This window comes from Petromyzon marinus, unplaced genomic scaffold (assembly GCF_048934315.1).
Source record: "Petromyzon marinus isolate PM22_M1 ecotype Great Lakes invasive population unplaced genomic scaffold, UKy_Petmar_22M1.pri1.0 PM_G_Scaffold_60, whole genome shotgun sequence".
Taxonomy (NCBI): Eukaryota; Metazoa; Chordata; class Hyperoartia; order Petromyzontiformes; family Petromyzontidae; genus Petromyzon; species Petromyzon marinus.
In genome coordinates this window covers 701,983-723,788 of record NW_027423014.1, presented here as the reverse complement: position 1 = coordinate 723,788, position 21,806 = coordinate 701,983, and the positions used below count along the sequence as shown (strand labels likewise).

Genomic DNA, 21,806 nt, shown 5'->3' with positions numbered 1-21,806 from the left:
AAATCTGTTTGCAGTAGTGACTGCAAATATGATTCATGGGCCATGCGGAAACCTTAATGTCAATGCAGCAGCATGTATGAAGGACATAGAGAGTAGCAAGAAATATCCGAGACAATTTATTAAAGACACACAAACTGGAGATGATGGATATCCTCGCTATAGAAGGCGAGCTCCAGCAGACGGTGGATACACAGCAAGACTGAAGACTAGAGGCAACGCGGAAATCGAAATGGACAACAGGTGGGTTGTTCCGTATTCTCCGCTTCTTTCTAAAATCTTTCAGGCATAGATGTGTTAACCACGCTCCACCTCCTCCAGTCAGTGTGTGTATCATGGTGTGTGTGTCAGTGTGTGTGTCAGTGTGTGTGTGTGTCAGTGTGTGTGTCAGTGTGTGTGTCAGTGTGTGTGTCAGTGTGTGTCTGAGTGACTGAGTGTCTAAGTGAGTGACTGACTGTCTGAGTGAGTGACTGAGTGTCTGAGTACGTGTCTGAGTGTCTGAGTGACTGAGTGTCTGAGTGAGTGACTGAGTGACTGAGTGAGTGTCTGAGTAAGTGTCTGAGTGAGTGACTGAGTGAGTGACTGAGTGTCTGAGTACGTGTCTGAGTGACTGAGTGTCTGAGTGACTGAATGTCTGAGTGAGTGACTGAGTGACTGTCTGAGTGAGTGTCTGAGTGAGTGACTGAGTGTCCGAGCGAGTGAGCGAGTGAGCCACTCCCAACGCCCTCACCCGCTGCCCTGGAGTCTCCTCACCCTCCTCCTCACCACCCTACACCTCACCACCCAGCCCCTCCTCACCACCCTACACCTCACCACCCAGCCCCTCCTCACCACCCTACACCTCACCACCCAGCCCCTCCTCACCACCCTACACCTCACCACCCAGCCCCTCCTCACCACCCTACACCTCATCTGCTCCTCCTCACCCTGCATCTCCCCTCCAGCTGGGGTATCTCAGCCATGATGTCGTCTATCTGCTTGAGAATCCGGCACTCCTCCACCCTCTTGAGACTCGTCACCCTCTCCTCCTCCTCCTCCTCCACCTCGTCGCCCGACTTGCAGTCGCCATCATCGGCTGCACTGCGTGATCTCCGTAGTCCCCTCCTCCTCCTCGTCCTCTTCTTCCTCCTCGTCTTCCTCTCCTCCTCCTCCTCGTTCTCCTCCTCCTCGTTGTCCGCCACCTCCCCATCGTCTCGTGCTCTGTTGACGCTCGGCTGCAGGCGGCTGGTGCAAAACTTCAGCAGCAGCCTGCGGATGCCCCCCGTAGACTCCACCACATCCTCCTCCTCGTTCCTCCGCTCCTTCACCTCGCCCCCCTCCACCACCTCCTCCTCGTCCCTCCGCTCCTTCACCTCGTCACCCTCCACCACCTCCTCGTCCCTCCACTCCTTCACCTCGTTACCCTCGACCACCTCCTCCTCCTCGCCCCTCCGCTCCTTCACCTCGTCACCCTCCACCACCTCCTCCGGCGATGAAGACGACGACGACGATGCGTCCGAGAACGACCAACAGCTGGGCGACGATGACGACGCTCTCTGCTGCCGGTATTGTTGCTGAATTTGTCTCTGTCGCTGCCGCTGCTTCTCCAGGGCGCGACCCCGGCGCCTCCCGGTGGGCGGTGGTGGCGGCTCAGCCAGCGGCCACGGCATCAGCGAGAAGAAGTGGAGCGTCGCCCCACGTGGGGCCGAGCGCGGAGGAGGCGGAGGAGGCGGAGGAGCGCGGCAGGTAGAGGAGCCCGGGCAGGGATCGGGATTCGGTCCCGCCGGACAATCCGCCGCCGCCTCCCGCCGCTTGCTTAGCGGCGACTGCCCGGTCAAAACCTCCTCCTCCTCCTCTTCCTCCTCCGCCTTCATCGCCGCCTCGGCCTCCTCTTCCCCTCCTTCTCCTCTCGCTCCGCCTCCTCCTCCTCCTCCGCCCCTCCTGCTGCTCGCCCTCCTGCCCACGCCCTGCCACCAAAAGTCGAAGTGTCTCTTCCACGCCGCACGCGGTCCAACCGCGGCCTCCCTGCGTCTCTCCGCCTCCTCCTCCTCCGCCTCCTCCTCGCCCGCCGCTTCGTCGGCGCCGAGCGCCGGCCCCGACTCTCCGCCGCCGTCTCCGCGCTCCGGGGCGACCCTCGGGCCGATTCCCGGCGTCGTCGTCGTCCGGGCGCCGCCGCTGCCGCCGCCGCCGCCGTGGGAGCTCTCCCGGGGGGGCGCCGCCCCTCGAGAGCCCGGAACGTCACGGGGCGACAAAGACGACGGCCGCGGCGGGGAGGCCCCGGCGCGGGCCCCGGCCCCCCGGCGTCATCGCCGAGCGGGCGAGCGACCTTGGAGGGCGCCGCGTGGGACTCGGCTCCTCCTCCTCCGGCGTCGTCCGCGGAGCGCTTGGGCACCCGGATGGGCCAGGAGGAGCGAGCCCTCGCGGAGGGGGCGGCCGTGGCCATGGCCGGGGCCGGGGCCCGGGCCGGGGGAGGCCGTCTGGGAGGCCACTGGTGAGGGGGGAGGGCCGGAGGAGAGGGAGGAGACGCGGGATCAGATTCCAGCATTCAGCACGCAAACGTCCTGGTAGTGGTGGTGGTATTGGTGGTAGCGGTGGTGGTCAGTGATTGTAGTGATGTTGGTAATGGTGGTGGTGATGGTAGTGATTGTAGTGTACGGTAGTAGTGGTGGTGGTGGTATTGGTGGTAGTGATGGTAGTGTATGGTAGTAGTGGTGGTGGTGGTGGTAATGGTGGAAGTGGCGGTAGAAGTGGTGGTGGTGATGGTGCTAGTGGTGGTGGTAGTAGTGGTGGTGTAATGGTGGTGGTAGTGTTGCTGGTAGTAGTGGTGGTAATGGTGGTGGTGGTAGTGATGGTAGTGTATGGTAGTAGTGGTGGTAATGGTGGAAGTGGTGGAAGTGGTGGTGGTGCTAGTGGTGGTGGTAGTAGTGGTGGTGTAATGGTGGTGGTAGTGTTGGTGGTAGTAGTGGTGGTAATGGTGGTGGTGTCCGGCAAAACAACCCCCTACCTCCTTGTGGTGCCGGACGGGCAATGCTGCCGTGGGCAGTGCCGGGGGGGGGGGCCAATTCGGATTGGCCTTTCCCCTCATGGCGTTTGTAACCACCACAGTGGCTAAGTGGGGGCTCTGGACAGGTGTGAAGGGCTGGAAACCCCTCCACCTCCAATTAATTACCACTAAACCACGACCACAACATTTTATAAATAAGCTTGTGCCGGAGGCCCCGGGGGGACAGGCGTCTATGACGTCTCCTGACCAAACCCCATTTGGCGGAGCCAGGAGACTGAATCCTTCCTCTCGGGGCTCCTCCAAAAACAACAAAAAAAACACTACGTGTGGCCACGTGGAATGTTCGAATGCTCACTGCGGAGGAGAGGCTGCCACTCCTCTGTCAAGAGCTGGACCGGTACCGCCTGGATCTCTGTGGTAATAAGGAGGTCCTGTGGACCGGCTCTGGCTCCTGCCACCATGAGGGGTGGACAGTCCTCTATACGGGGCAGGAGACTGCCAAACAACAGGGTGTGGCTCTTTTTCTGAATAAAAGAATGAAGGGCTGTGGGAGCGTGGTGATGAGGTGTGGGAAGCTGTAAGCTCCAGGCTACTTTGGGCTCGCCTTCCCATCAACCACAGGCGAGGAGTGGTGGTCATGGTAACTTATGCCCCCACCAAAGACGAACATCCGTGGAGGGATGCAAGCAAGGCCAATGAGTCAAATGCCTTCTATGACCTCCTGTCACAGGTGCTGGCTAAAGTGGCCCCTCGGGATAGTCATCTTGTTGGGTGACTTCAATGCCCAAGTTAGTCATGATGCTGGCACCTGGTCTGGAGTAATTGGAAGGCATCGGGCAGATCAGCTCAATAACAACGGCAGGAGGCTGCTAAATTTTTGTGCAGCCCATGGGCTTGTAATTACCAACACACTGTTCCGGCATCGGAGCATCCACACCACATCATGGATGCATGCCGGGTCCAAGCAAGAACATCTGCTGGACTACATAGTGACGGAACAGCGAATGCGAGCCCATGTCCTTGACACCAGGACCGACCGTGGAGCTGATCTGCCCACTGACCATCGACTTGTCATCTGTAAGATGCACCTGCAATTCTTCCACTCCGGTGGTGGGTGTACACCCAGGACCCCATTCAAACCCTTAGTGGCATGGTCTCAGCTAGCTGATGAAAGTTACAAACGAGAATTTCATCATCGCTTGCGGCTGGGATTGGCATCGCCTCCCACTCCTCTTGATGTCGAGGGGAAATGGGCGAGGTTTAAGACTGTAGCTCATGTAGTTGCAATGGCTGCTTTGGGTACACGGTCCAGACCTCCCCAGAGACCCTGGCTGACAAGAGGAGGTGTTCAAGCTGGCTGAGAAAAATCGACAGGCCCACTCTCATCGGCTACAGCGTCCCACGTCGGAGAATGAGGAGGCTTACCGCAGCCTTCGCTCGGAGGTTCGGGGAGCCGTGAGGCGCTGCAAGGATGGGTGGTGGTCGCGGGTTGCTGAGGAGATGGAGTCTGCCTCAGTGGCCCGCGATCACAAATCTCTATTTAACTCCATCAAAAAAGTAACCTGCAGCGCCACACCTATTACCGTCATTAGGGGAAAGAACGGTGATCCAATATCCGACCCCCAGGAACAGGTTTGCAGATTTTCTGAGCATTCCTGAGGTCCTGGGAAAGGGGAAATCCCTCAGCCAGGAAAACGTGGGACAAAGTGGGGATGACCCTGCTGAGGTTGCGGTGCCTCAAATATTGGAGGAAGTCACCCACTGTGATTGGCTGGCTGAGGTGCCATCCGTTGAGGACAGCAAGTTGGCACAGTAGGGGGCACAGGTGGTGCATCAGCCAGTCGTCTCAGTCAGTCGACCCGTGGCACCTGGGTCTGCCCCGTGACCTCCTGCCAGCGGGCGTTCGACATTTCACGTGGCCTCAAGGTGCACATGGCCTGGCACAAGCGTCGTGGTGACGTCACCGCCACTTGGTGGCGAACTGCGGTTGTTGTTGTTGACAGTGGAGCTGCTGGTAGTATATTTGGAGTGTGAGTGTCTCTCGCCTCGTGGTCACGTGGATTTGTTTCTGGTTCCTCCGGTTTCCCCCCCTCCAGATTTAGAATTAACATCACGCATTTAAAATATTTAACTGCAATACATTTCCACACGATGAAGTCACTTTGTGTTGAGCTTTCATTTGTGATGGGCAGGTCGCTTGTGAAAAAACGCTACATAGCTCAGTGGTCCTTACCTTGAACAATAAAATAGAAAACTAGTTTATAGTTTAAGAAGAGAGATGAGTTGGATCTGTCACGTGGGTTATTTAAATAAAAAAGGTTATTCGTTTCATCAGGTCATGTGCACAGATTACAAAAACATTTGGAGGGAAAAAAAACCATGCTGGCCGTTATGTGACTTCACCGAAAAAGCCAAAGAGTACGTTATGGTCAAGTTTTATAAAAAAAATTTTTTTAGGATATTTGCTCTTAATGTGCTTACTTTCCCCTAGCACATTCACTGCATTGTCTTGGTGAATGCGAGGCATCGCGTGGTCATAACCCACCGGGGTATTTTCCCCTTAAGCGTCAAGAGATTGACATTCTCAATGGAAATCATTTCAGGTATTCACTGAAAGTGTCAGAGCTGAATGTTCAGGATAAAACTGAACATTCGTGCTAAAGATTGGTGCCATATTGTACGATTATAATTGTGCAAAATGCAACCAAAACACAATTAGCACGGTTAGCTACGTACCGCTACAGTCTACATTATAGACTGCCAGTACACTCACTCAGCTTAATAACCATTACTACAGTCTACATTATAGACTGTCAGTACACTCACCATACTTAATAACCATTACTACAGTCTACATTATAGACTGCCAGTACACTCACCATACTTAATAACCATTACAACAGTCTACATTATAGACTGTCAGTACACTCACCCAGCTGAATAACCAGGCTACAGTCTACATTATAGACTGTCAGTACACTCACTCAGCTTAATAACCATTACTACAGTCTACATTATAGACTGTCAGTACACTCACTCAGGTTAATAACCATTACTAGTCTACATTATAGACTGTCAGTACACTCACCAAGGTTAAGAACCAGGCTACAGTCTACATTATAGACTGTCAGTACACTCACCATACTTAATAACCATTACTACAGTCTACATTATAGACTGTCAGTACACTCACCATAATAAATAACCATTACTACAGTCTACATTATAGACTGCCAGTACACTCACCATACTTAATAACCATTACTACAGTCTACATTATAGACTGTCAGTACACTCATTCAGCTTAATAACCATTACTACAGTCTACATTCTAGACTGTCAGTACACTCACCATACTTAATAACCATTACTACAGTCTACATTATAGACTGTCAGTACACTCACCATACTTAATAACTATTACTACAGTCTACATTATAGACTGTCAGTACACTCACCAAGGTTAAGAACCAGGCTACAGTCTACATTATAGACTGTCAGTACACTCACTCAGGTTAATAACCATTACTACAGTCTACATTATAGACTGTCAGTAAACTCACCATACTTAATAACCATTACTAGTCTACATTATAGACTGTCAGTACACTCACCATAATAAATAACCGTTACTACAGTCTACATTATAGACTGTCAGTACACTCAGCTTAATAACCAGGCTACAGTCTACATTATAGACTGTCAGTAAACTCACCATACTTAATAACCAGGCTACAGTCTACATTATAGACTGTCAGTACACTCACCATACTTAATAACCATTACTACAGCCTACATTATAGACTGTCAGTACACTCACTCAGCTTAATAACCATTACTACAGTCTACATTATAGACTGTCAGTACACTCACCATACTTAATAACCAGGCTTCAGTCGACATTATAGACTGTCAGTACACTCACCATACTTAATAACCATTACTACAGCCTACATTATAGACTGTCAGTACACTCACTCAGCTTAATAACCATTACTACAGTCTACATTATAGACTGTCAGTACACTCACCATACTTAATAACCAGGCTACAGTCTACATTATAGACTGTCAGTACACTCACCATACTTAATAACCATTACTACAGTCTACATTATAGACTGTCAGTACACTCACCCAGCTGAATAACCAGGCTACAGTCTACATTCTAGACTGTCAGTACACTCACCCAGCTGAATAACCAGGCTACAGTCTACATTATAGACTGTCAGTACACTCACCATACTTAATAACTATTACTACAGTCTACATTATAGACTGTCAGTACACGCACCATTCTTAATAACCAGGCTACAGTCTACATTATAGACTGTCAGTACACTCACCCAGCTGAATAACCAGGCTACAGTCTACATTATAGACTGTCAGTACACTCACTCAGCTTAATAACCATTACTACAGTCTACATTATAGACTGTCAGTACACTCACTCAGGTTAATAACCATTACTAGTCTACATTATAGACTGTCAGTACACTCACCCAGCTGAATAACCAGGCTACAGTCTACATTATAGACTGTCAGACCACTCACTCAGGTTAATAACCATTACTACAGTCTACATTATAGACTGTCAGTAAACTCACCAAACTTAATAACCATTACTAGTCTACATTATAGACTGTCAGTACACTCACCATAATAAATAACCATTACTACAGTCTACATTATAGACTGTCAGTACACTCAGCTTAATAACCAGGCTACAGTCTACATTATAGACTGTCAGTACACTCACCATACTTAATAACCATTACTACAGCCTACATTATAGACTGTCAGTACACTCACTCAGCTTAATAACCATTACTACAGTCTACATTATAGACTGTCAGTACACTCACCATACTTAATAACCAGGCTTCAGTCGACATTATAGACTGTCAGTACACTCACCATACTTAATAACCATTACTACAGCCTACATTATAGACTGTCAGTACACTCACCCAGCTGAATAACCAGGCTACAGTCTACATTCTAGACTGTCAGTACACTCACCATACTTAATAACCATTACTACAGTCTGCATTATAGACTGTCAGTACACTCACCATTCTTAATAACCAGGCTACAGTCTACATTATAGACTGTTGGTACACTCACCCAGCTGAATAACCAGGCTACAGTCTACATTATAGACTGTCAGTACACTCACTCAGGTTAATAACCATTACTACAGTCTACATTATAGACTGTCAGTAAACTCACCATACTTAATAACCATTACTAGTCTACATTATAGACTGTCAGTACACTCACTCAGCTTAATAACCATTACTACAGTCTACATTATAGACTGTCAGTACACTCACCATACTTAATAACCAGGCTTCAGTCTACATTATAGACTGTCAGTACACTCACCATACTTAATAACCATTACTACAGCCTACATTATAGACTGTCAGTACACTCACCCAGCTGAATAACCAGGCTACAGTCTACATTCTAGACTGTCAGTACACTCACCATACTTAATAACCATTACTACAGTCTGCATTATAGACTGTCAGTACACTCACCATACTTAATAACCATTACTAGTCTACATTATAGACTGTCAGTACACTCACCCAGCTGAATAACCAGGCTACAGTCTACATTATAGACTGTTGGTACACTCACCCAGCTGAATAACCAGGCTACAGTCTACATTATAGACTGTCAGTACACTCACTCAGGTTAATAACCATTACTACAGTCTACATTATAGACTGTCAGTAAACTCACCATACTTAATAACCATTACTAGTCTACATTATAGACTGTCAGTACACTCACTCAGCTTAATAACCATTACTACAGTCTACATTATAGACTGTCAGTACACTCACCATACTTAATAACCAGGCTTCAGTCTACATTATAGACTGTCAGTACACTCACCATACTTAATAACCATTACTACAGCCTACATTATAGACTGTCAGTACACTCACCCAGCTGAATAACCAGGCTACAGTCTACATTCTAGACTGTCAGTACACTCACCATACTTAATAACCATTACTACAGTCTGCATTATAGACTGTCAGTACACTCACCATACTTAATAACCATTACTAGTCTACATTATAGACTGTCAGTACACTCACCCAGCTGAATAACCAGGCTACAGTCTACATTATAGACTGTCAGTACACTCACTCAGGTTAATAACCATTACTACAGTCTACATTATAGACTGTCAGTAAACTCACCATACTTAATAACCATTACTAGTCTACATTATAGACTGTCAGTACACTCACCATAATAAATAACCATTACTACAGTCTACATTATAGACTGTCAGTACACTCAGCTTAATAACCATTACTACAGCCTACATTATAGACTGTCAGTACACTCACTCAGCTTAATAACCATTACTACAGTCTACATTATAGACTGTCAGTACACTCACCATACTTAATAACCATTACTACAGTCTACATTATAGACTGCCAGTACACTCACCATACTTAATAACCATTACTACAGTCTACATTATAGACTGCCAGTACACTCACCATACTTAATAACCATTACTACAGTCTACATTATAGACTGTCAGTACACTCATTCAGCTTAATAACCATTACTACAGTCTACATTCTAGACTGTCAGTACACTCACCATACTTAATAACCATTACTACAGTCTACATTATAGACTGTCAGTACACTCACTCAGCTTAATAACCATTACTACAGTCTACATTATAGACTGTCAGTACACTCACTCAGGTTAATAACCATTACTAGTCTACATTATAGACTGTCAGTACACTCACCAAGGTTAAGAACCAGGCTACAGTCTACATTATAGACTGTCAGTACACTCACCATACTTAATAACCATTACTACAGTCTACATTATAGACTGTCAGTACACTCACCATAATAAATAACCATTACTACAGTCTACATTATAGACTGCCAGTACACTCACCATACTTAATAACCATTACTACAGTCTACATTATAGACTGTCAGTACACTCATTCAGCTTAATAACCATTACTACAGTCTACATTCTAGACTGTCAGTACACTCACCATACTTAATAACCATTACTACAGTCTACATTATAGACTGTCAGTACACTCACCATACTTAATAACTATTACTACAGTCTACATTATAGACTGTCAGTACACTCACCAAGGTTAAGAACCAGGCTACAGTCTACATTATAGACTGTCAGTACACTCACTCAGGTTAATAACCATTACTACAGTCTACATTATAGACTGTCAGTAAACTCACCATACTTAATAACCATTACTAGTCTACATTATAGACTGTCAGTACACTCACCATAATAAATAACCGTTACTACAGTCTACATTATAGACTGTCAGTACACTCAGCTTAATAACCAGGCTACAGTCTACATTATAGACTGTCAGTAAACTCACCATACTTAATAACCAGGCTACAGTCTACATTATAGACTGTCAGTACACTCACCATACTTAATAACCATTACTACAGCCTACATTATAGACTGTCAGTACACTCACTCAGCTTAATAACCATTACTACAGTCTACATTATAGACTGTCAGTACACTCACCATACTTAATAACCAGGCTTCAGTCGACATTATAGACTGTCAGTACACTCACCATACTTAATAACCATTACTACAGCCTACATTATAGACTGTCAGTACACTCACTCAGCTTAATAACCATTACTACAGTCTACATTATAGACTGTCAGTACACTCACCATACTTAATAACCAGGCTACAGTCTACATTATAGACTGTCAGTATACTCACCATACTTAATAACCATTACTACAGTCTACATTATAGACTGTCAGTACACTCACCCAGCTGAATAACCAGGCTACAGTCTACATTCTAGACTGTCAGTACACTCACCCAGCTGAATAACCAGGCTACAGTCTACATTATAGACTGTCAGTACACTCACCATACTTAATAACTATTACTACAGTCTACATTATAGACTGTCAGTACACGCACCATTCTTAATAACCAGGCTACAGTCTACATTATAGACTGTCAGTACACTCACCCAGCTGAATAACCAGGCTACAGTCTACATTATAGACTGTCAGTACACTCACTCAGCTTAATAACCATTACTACAGTCTACATTATAGACTGTCAGTACACTCACTCAGGTTAATAACCATTACTAGTCTACATTATAGACTGTCAGTACACTCACCCAGCTGAATAACCAGGCTACAGTCTACATTATAGACTGTCAGACCACTCACTCAGGTTAATAACCATTACTACAGTCTACATTATAGACTGTCAGTAAACTCACCATACTTAATAACCATTACTAGTCTACATTATAGACTGTCAGTACACTCACCATAATAAATAACCATTACTACAGTCTACATTATAGACTGTCAGTACACTCAGCTTAATAACCAGGCTACAGTCTACATTATAGACTGTCAGTACACTCACCATACTTAATAACCATTACTACAGCCTACATTATAGACTGTCAGTACACTCACTCAGCTTAATAACCATTACTACAGTCTACATTATAGACTGTCAGTACACTCACCATACTTAATAACCAGGCTTCAGTCGACATTATAGACTGTCAGTACACTCACCATACTTAATAACCATTACTACAGCCTACATTATAGACTGTCAGTACACTCACCCAGCTGAATAACCAGGCTACAGTCTACATTCTAGACTGTCAGTACACTCACCATACTTAATAACCATTACTACAGTCTGCATTATAGACTGTCAGTACACTCACCATTCTTAATAACCAGGCTACAGTCTACATTATAGACTGTTGGTACACTCACCCAGCTGAATAACCAGGCTACAGTCTACATTATAGACTGTCAGTACACTCACTCAGGTTAATAACCATTACTACAGTCTACATTATAGACTGTCAGTAAACTCACCATACTTAATAACCATTACTAGTCTACATTATAGACTGTCAGTACACTCACTCAGCTTAATAACCATTACTACAGTCTACATTATAGACTGTCAGTACACTCACCATACTTAATAACCAGGCTTCAGTCTACATTATAGACTGTCAGTACACTCACCATACTTAATAACCATTACTACAGCCTACATTATAGACTGTCAGTACACTCACCCAGCTGAATAACCAGGCTACAGTCTACATTCTAGACTGTCAGTACACTCACCATACTTAATAACCATTACTACAGTCTGCATTATAGACTGTCAGTACACTCACCATACTTAATAACCATTACTAGTCTACATTATAGACTGTCAGTACACTCACCCAGCTGAATAACCAGGCTACAGTCTACATTATAGACTGTTGGTACACTCACCCAGCTGAATAACCAGGCTACAGTCTACATTATAGACTGTCAGTACACTCACTCAGGTTAATAACCATTACTACAGTCTACATTATAGACTGTCAGTAAACTCACCATACTTAATAACCATTACTAGTCTACATTATAGACTGTCAGTACACTCACTCAGCTTAATAACCATTACTACAGTCTACATTATAGACTGTCAGTACACTCACCATACTTAATAACCAGGCTTCAGTCTACATTATAGACTGTCAGTACACTCACCATACTTAATAACCATTACTACAGCCTACATTATAGACTGTCAGTACACTCACCCAGCTGAATAACCAGGCTACAGTCTACATTCTAGACTGTCAGTACACTCACCATACTTAATAACCATTACTACAGTCTGCATTATAGACTGTCAGTACACTCACCATACTTAATAACCATTACTAGTCTACATTATAGACTGTCAGTACACTCACCCAGCTGAATAACCAGGCTACAGTCTACATTATAGACTGTCAGTACACTCACTCAGGTTAATAACCATTACTACAGTCTACATTATAGACTGTCAGTAAACTCACCATACTTAATAACCATTACTAGTCTACATTATAGACTGTCAGTACACTCACCATAATAAATAACCATTACTACAGTCTACATTATAGACTGTCAGTACACTCAGCTTAATAACCATTACTACAGCCTACATTATAGACTGTCAGTACACTCACTCAGCTTAATAACCATTACTACAGTCTACATTATAGACTGTCAGTACACTCACCATACTTAATAACCAGGCTTCAGTCTACATTATAGACTGTCAGTACACTCACCATACTTAATAACCATTACTACAGCCTACATTATAGACTGTCAGTACACTCACTCAGCTTAATAACCATTACTACAGTCTACATTATAGACTGTCAGTACACTCACCGTACTTAACAACCAGGCTACAGTCTACATTATAGACTGTCAGTACACTCACCATACTTAATAACCATTACTACAGTCTACATTATAGACTGTCAGTACACTCACCCAGCTGAATAACCAGGCTACAGTCTACATTCTAGACTGTCAGTACACTCACCATACTTAATAACCATTACTACAGTCTACATTATAGACTGTCAGTACACTCACCATACTTAATAACCAGGCTACAGTCTACATTATAGACTGTCAGTACACTCACCCAGCTGAATAACCAGGCTACAGTCTACATTATAGACTGTCAGTACACTCACTCAGCTTAATAACCATTACTACAGTCTACATTATAGACTGTCAGTACACTCACTCAGGTTAATAACCATTACTAGTCTACATTATAGACTGTCAGTACACTCACCAAGGTTAAGAACCAGGCTACAGTCTACATTATAGACTGTCAGTACACTCACCATACTTAATAACCATTACTACAGTTTACATTATAGACTGTCAGTACACTCACCATAATAAATAACCATTACTACAGTCTACATTATAGACTGTCAGTACACTCAGCTTAATAACCAGGCTACAGTCTACATTATAGACTGTCAGTACACTAACTCAGCTTAATAACCATTACTACAGTCTACATTATAGACTGTCAGTACACTCACCATACTTAATAACCAGGCTACAGTCTACATTATAGACTGTCAGTACACTCATCCAGCTGAATAACCAGGCTACAGTCTACATTATAGACTGTCAGTACACTCACTCAGGTTAATAACCATTACTAGTCTACATTATAGACTGTCAGTACACTCACCAAGGTTAAGAACCAGGCTACAGTCTACATTATAGACTGTCAGTACACTCACTCAGGTTAATAACCATTACTACAGTCTACATTATAGACTGTCAGTAAACTCACCATACTTAATAACCATTACTACAGTCTACATTATAGACTGTCAGTACACTCACCATAATAAATAACCATTACTACAGTCTACATTATAGACTGTCAGTACACTCAGCTTAATAACCAGGCTACAGTCTACATTATAGACTGTCAGTACACTCACTCAGCTTAATAACCATTACTACAGTCTACATTATAGACTGTCAGTACACTCTCCATACTTAATAACCATTACTACAGTCTACATTATAGACTGTCAGTAAACTCACTCAGGTTAATAACCATTACTACAGTCTACATTATAGACTGTCAGTACACTCACCATACTTAATAACCATTACTACAGTCTACATTATAGACTGTCAGTACACTCACCATAATAAATAACCATTACTACAGTCTACATTATAGACTGTCAGTACACTCAGCTTAATAACCAGGCTACAGTCTACATTATAGACTGTCAGTACACTCACTCAGCTTAATAACCATTACTACAGTCTACATTATAGACTGTCAGTACACTCTCCATACTTAATAACCATTACTACAGTCTACATTATAGACTGTCAGTAAACTCACTCAGGTTAATAACCATTACTACAGTCTACATTATAGACTGTCAGTACACTCACCATACTTAACCATTACTACAGTCTACATTATAGACTGTCAGTACACTCACCATACTTAATAACCAGGCTACAGTCTACATTATAGACTGTCAGCACACTCACCATACTTAATAACCATTACAACAGTCTACATTATAGACTGTCAGTACACTCACCATACTTAATAACCATTACTACAGTCTACATTATAGACTGTCAGTACACTCACCATACTTAATAACCATTACTACAGTCTACATTATAGACTGTCAGTACACTCACCATACTTAATAACCATTACTACAGTCTACATTATAGACTTTCAGTACACTCACCCAGCTTAATAACCAGGCTACAGTCTACATTATAGACTGCTAGTACACTCACTCAGCTTAATAACCATTACTACAGTCTACATTATAGACTGTCAGTACACTCACCATACTTAATAACCATTACTACAGTCTACATTAAAGACTATCAGTACACTCACCATACTTAATAACCATTACTACAGTCTACATTATAGACTGTCAGTACACTCACCCAGAATTAATAACCATTACTACAGTCTACATTATAGACTCTCAGTACACTCACCATACTTAATAACCAGGCTACAGTTTACATTATAGACTGTCAGTACACTCACCATACTTAATAACCAGGCTACAGTCTACATTATAGACTCTCAGTACACTCACCATACTTAATAACCATTACTACAGTCTACATTATAGACTGTCAGTACACTCACCATACTTAATAACCATTACTACAGTCTACATTATAGACTGTCAGTACACTCACCCAGCTTAATAACCATTACTACAGTCTACATTATAGACTCTCAGTACACTCACCATACTTAATAACCAGGCTACAGTTTACATTATAGACTGTCAGTACACTCACCATACTTAATAACCAGGCTACAGACTACATTATAGACTGTCAGTACACTCACCATACTTAATAACCATTACTACAGTCTACATTATAGACTGTCAGTACACTCTGGTTAATAACCATTACTACAGTCTACATTATAGACTGTCAGTACACTCACCATACTTAATAACCATTACTACAGTCTACATTATAGACTGTCAGTACACTCACCATACTTAATAACCATTACTACAGTCTACATTATAGACTGTCAGTACACTCACCATACTTAATAACCATTACTACAGTCTACATTATAGACTTTCAGTACACTCACCCAGCTTAATAACCATTACTACAGTCTACATTATAGACTGTCAGTACACTCACCATACTTAATAACCATTACTACAGTCTACATTATAGACTTTCAGTACACTCACCCAGCTTAATAACCAGGCTACAGTCTACATTATAGACTGTCAGTACACTCACCCAGCTGAATAACCAGGCTACAGTCTACATTATAGACTGTCAGTACACTCACTCAGCTTAATAACCATTACTACAGTCTACATTATAGACTGTCAGTACACTCACTCAGGTTAATAACCATTACTAGTCTACATTATAGACTGTCAGTACACTCACCATACTTAATAACCATTACTACAGTCTACATTATAGACTGTCAGTAAACTCACTCAGGTTAATAACCATTACTACAGTCTACATTATAGACTGTCAGTACACTCACCATACTTAATAACCATTACTACAGTCTACATTATAGACTGTCAGTACACTCACCATAATAAATAACCATTACTACAGTCTACATTATAGACTGTCAGTACACTCAGCTTAATAACCAGGCTACAGTCTACATTATAGACTGTCAGTACACTCACTCAGCTTAATAACCATTACTACAGTCTACATTATAGACTGTCAGTACACTCTCCATACTTAATAACCATTACTACAGTCTACATTATAGACTGTCAGTAAACTCACTCAGGTTAATAACCATTACTACAGTCTACATTATAGACTGTCAGTACACTCACCATACTTAACCATTACTACAGTCTACATTATAGACTGTCAGTACACTCACCATACTTAATAACCAGGCTACAGTCTACATTATAGACTGTCAGCACACTCACCATACTTAATAACCATTACAACAGTCTACATTATAGACTGTCAGTACACTAACTCAGCTTAATAACCATTACTACAGTCTACATTATAGACTGTCAGTACACTCACCATACTTAATAACCAGGCTACAGTCTACATTATAGACTGTCAGTACACTCATCCAGCTGAATAACCAGGCTACAGTCTACATTATAGACTGTCAGTACACTCACTCAGGTTAATAACCATTACTAGTCTACATTATAGACTGTCAGTACACTCACCAAGGTTAAGAACCAGGCTACAGTCTACATTATAGACTGTCAGTACACTCACTCAGGTTAATAACCATTACTACAGTCTACATTATAGACTGTCAGTAAACTCACCATACTTAATAACCATTACTACAGTCTACATTATAGACTGTCAGTACACTCACCATAATAAATAACCATTACTACAGTCTACATTATAGACTGTCAGTACACTCAGCTTAATAACCAGGCTACAGTCTACATTATAGACTGTCAGTACACTCACTCAGCTTAATAACCATTACTACAGTCTACATTATAGACTGTCAGTACACTCTCCATACTTAATAACCATTACTACAGTCTACATTATAGACTGTCAGTAAACTCACTCAGGTTAATAACCATTACTACAGTCTACATTATAGACTGTCAGTACACTCACCATACTTAATAACCATTACTACAGTCTACATTATAGACTGTCAGTACACTCACCATAATAAATAACCATTACTACAGTCTACATTATAGACTGTCAGTACACTCAGCTTAATAACCAGGCTACAGTCTACATTATAGACTGTCAGTACACTCACTCAGCTTAATAACCATTACTACAGTCTACATTATAGACTGTCAGTACACTCTGGTTAATAACCATTACTACAGTCTACATTATAGACTGTCAGTACACTCACCATACTTAATAACCATTACTACAGTCTACATTATAGACTGTCAGTACACTCACCATACTTAATAACCATTACTACAGTCTACATTATAGACTGTCAGTACACTCACCATACTTAATAACCATTACTACAGTCTACATTATAGACTTTCAGTACACTCACCCAGCTTAATAACCAGGCTACAGTCTACATTATAGACTGCTAGTACACTCACTCAGCTTAATAACCATTACTACAGTCTACATTATAGACTGTCAGTACACTCACCATACTTAATAACCATTACTACAGTCTACATTAAAGACTATCAGTACACTCACCATACTTAATAACCATTACTACAGTCTACATTATAGACTGTCAGTACACTCACCCAGAATTAATAACCATTACTACAGTCTACATTATAGACTCTCAGTACACTCACCATACTTAATAACCAGGCTACAGTTTGCATTATAGGCTGTCAGTACACTCACCATACTTAATAACCAGGCTACAGTCTACATTATAGACTCTCAGTACACTCACCATACTTAATAACCATTACTACAGTCTACATTATAGACTGTCAGTACACTCACCATACTTAATAACCATTACTACAGTCTACATTATAGACTGTCAGTACAGTCACCATACTTAATAACCATTACTACAGTCTACATTATAGACTATCAGTACACTCACCATACTTAATAACCATTACTACAGTCTACATTATAGACTGTCAGTACACTCACCCAGAATTAATAACCATTACTACAGTCTACATTATAGACTCTCAGTACACTCACCATACTTAATAACCAGGCTACAGTTTACATTATAGACTGTCAGTACACTCACCATACTTAATAACCAGGCTACAGTCTACATTATAGACTCTCAGTACACTCACCATACTTAATAACCATTACTACAGTCTACATTATAAACTGTCAGTACACTCACTCAGCTTAATAACCATTACTACAGTCTACATTATAAACTGTCAGTACACTCACTCAGCTTAATAACCATTACTACAGTCTACATTATAGACTGTCAGTACACTCACCATACTTAATAACCATTACTACAGTCTACATTATAGACTTTCAGTACTCACCCAGCTTAATAACCAGGCTACAGTCTACATTATAGACTGCTAGTACACTCACTCAGCTTAATAACCATTACTACAGTCTACATTATAGACTGTCAGTACACTCACCATACTTAATAACCATTACTACAGTCTACATTAAAGACTATCAGTACACTCACCATACTTAATAACCATTACTACAGTCTACATTATAGACTGTCAGTACACTCACCCAGAATTAATAACCATTACTACAGTCTACATTATAGACTCTCAGTACACTCACCATACTTAATAACCAGGCTACAGTTTGCATTATAGGCTGTCAGTACACTCACCATACTTAATAACCAGGCTACAGTCTACATTATAGACTCTCAGTACACTCACCATACTTAATAACCATTACTACAGTCTACATTATAGACTGTCAGTACACTCACCATACTTAATAACCATTACTACAGTCTACATTATAGACTGTCAGTACACTCACCATACTTAATAACCATTACTACAGTCTACATTATAGACTATCAGTACACTCACCATACTTAATAACCAGGCTACAGTCTACATTATAGACTGTCAGTACACTCACCATACTTAATAACCAGGCTACAGTCTACATTATAGCCTGTCAGTACACTCACAATACTTAATAACCATTACTACAGTCTACATTATAGACTGTCAGTACACTCACCATACTTAATAACCAGGCTACAGACTACATTATAGACTGTCAGTACACTCACCATACTTAATAACCATTACTACAGTCTACATTATAGACTGTCAGTACACTCTGGTTAATAACCATTACTACAGTCTACATTATAGACTGTCAGTACACTCACCATACTTAATAACCATTACTACAGTCTACATTATAGACTGTCAGTACACTCACCATACTTAATAACCATTACTACAGTCTACATTATAGACTGTCAGTACACTCACCATACTTAATAACCATTACTACAGTCTACATTAAAGACTATCAGTACACTCACCATACTTAATAACCATTACTACAGTCTACATTATAGACTGTCAGTACACTCACCCAGAATTAATAACCATTACTACAGTCTACATTATAGACTCTCAGTACACTCACCATACTTAATAACCAGGCTACAGTTTGCATTATAGACTGTCAGTACACTCACCATACTTAATAACCAGGCTACAGTCTACATTATAGACTCTCAGTACACTCACCATACTTAATAACCATTACTACAGTCTACATTATAGACTGTCAGTACACTCACCATACTTAATAACCATTACTACAGTCTACATTATAGACTGTCAGTACACTCACCATACTTAATAACCATTACTACAGTCTACATTATAGACTATCAGTACACTCACCATACTTAATAACCATTACTACAGTCTACATTATAGACTGTCAGTACACTCACCCAGAATTAATAACCATTACTACAGTCTACATTATAGACTCTCAGTACACTCACCATACTTAATAACCAGGCTACAGTTTACATTATAGACTGTCAGTACACTCACCATACTTAATAACCAGGCTACAGACTACATTATAGACTGTCAGTACACTCACCATACTTAATAACCATTACTACAGTCTACATTATAGACTGTCAGTACACTCACCATACTTAATAACCATTACTACAGTCTACATTATAGACTGTCAGTACACTCACCATACTTAATAACCATTACTACAGTCTACATTATAGACTGTCAGTACACTCTGGTTAATAACCATTACTACAGTCTACATTCGTGTAGGAACAACCACAAAGCACACAGATGTAGTTTTATATCACTCCCATTGTTTCCCTCCACGATGTCTCCTTTAAGCAATAAATGACTCGCGGGGTGTAAAGAAAACAGTCATCTCGACGAATACTGGCACATCTTATGCCCCTCACGAGGTAAACTATTCACAAATTAAATCGTTTGTATTTTGTCAATGACCATAGCCTCAGCACTGCCCCATAGACTCAGCACTGTCCCATAGACTCAACACTGCCCCATAGACTCAACACTGTCCCATAGACTCAGCACTGCCCCATAGACTCAGCACTGTCCCATAGACTCAGCACTGTCCCATAGACTCAGCACTGTCCCATAGACTCAGCACTGCCCCATAGACTCAGCACTGTCCCATAGACTCAGCACTGTCCCATAGACTCAGCACTGCCCCATAGACCCACCACTGTCCCATAGATTCAGCACTGTCCCATAGACTCAGCACTGTCCCATAGACTCAACACTGTCCCATAGACTCAGCACTGTCCCATAGACTCAACACTGTCCCATAGACTCAGCACTGTCCCATAGACTCAGCACTGTCCCATAGACTCAGCACTGTGCCATAGACTCAGCACTGTCCCATAGACTCAGCACTGTCCCATAGACTCATCACTGTGCCATAGACTCAGCACTGCCCCATAGACTCAACACTGTCCCCATAGACTCAGCACTGCCCCATAGACTCAGCACTGTCCCATAGACTCATCACTGCCCATAAACTCAACAGTGCATTTGTAAACTATCTGCGAATCACGGGCTGGACATTTGAGGCCACTTTTTACCTCACGTTTTCCCTCACGAGAGGCGATCTCGCACCCCTGGGGGGTCGTCATCGTCGTTAATTTCTGCTCCGAAATAAAAAAAATATCAAAACCGCACCTCACGACTTTAAAAACGGCGCCTGGCCGAGGAAAAGGAGTCACAAAAAATTTGGCGGGAAAAACATATCACGTCACGTGGGTAGAGAGGACTCAAACCTGATTGGCTCCAAGGCGTAGCGAGGAGGGCGAGACGCCAAAATAATTTAGCGGGATAAAAAAAAATCTCGTGTCACGTGGGTAGGAGGGAACGAAACCTGATT

The 21,806-nt window shown here is 42.4% G+C and overlaps 1 protein-coding gene across 1 annotated transcript; it reads right to left on the bottom strand.

Annotated features, from left to right (window-relative positions):
- Nucleotides 1-879: 879 nt before the first annotated feature.
- On the bottom strand, nucleotides 880-21,649 carry LOC142919513 (uncharacterized). The gene is made up of 2 exons (XM_076062455.1): nucleotides 21,508-21,649; nucleotides 880-2,464 (listed from the first exon to the last, which is right to left on the bottom strand). Exon 2 carries the CDS (start codon nucleotides 1,848-1,850, stop codon nucleotides 906-908), a length of 945 nt encoding a protein of 314 aa, XP_075918570.1. The 5' UTR covers nucleotides 1,851-2,464; nucleotides 21,508-21,649; the 3' UTR covers nucleotides 880-905.
- Between the last annotated feature and the right edge of the window lie 157 nt (nucleotides 21,650-21,806).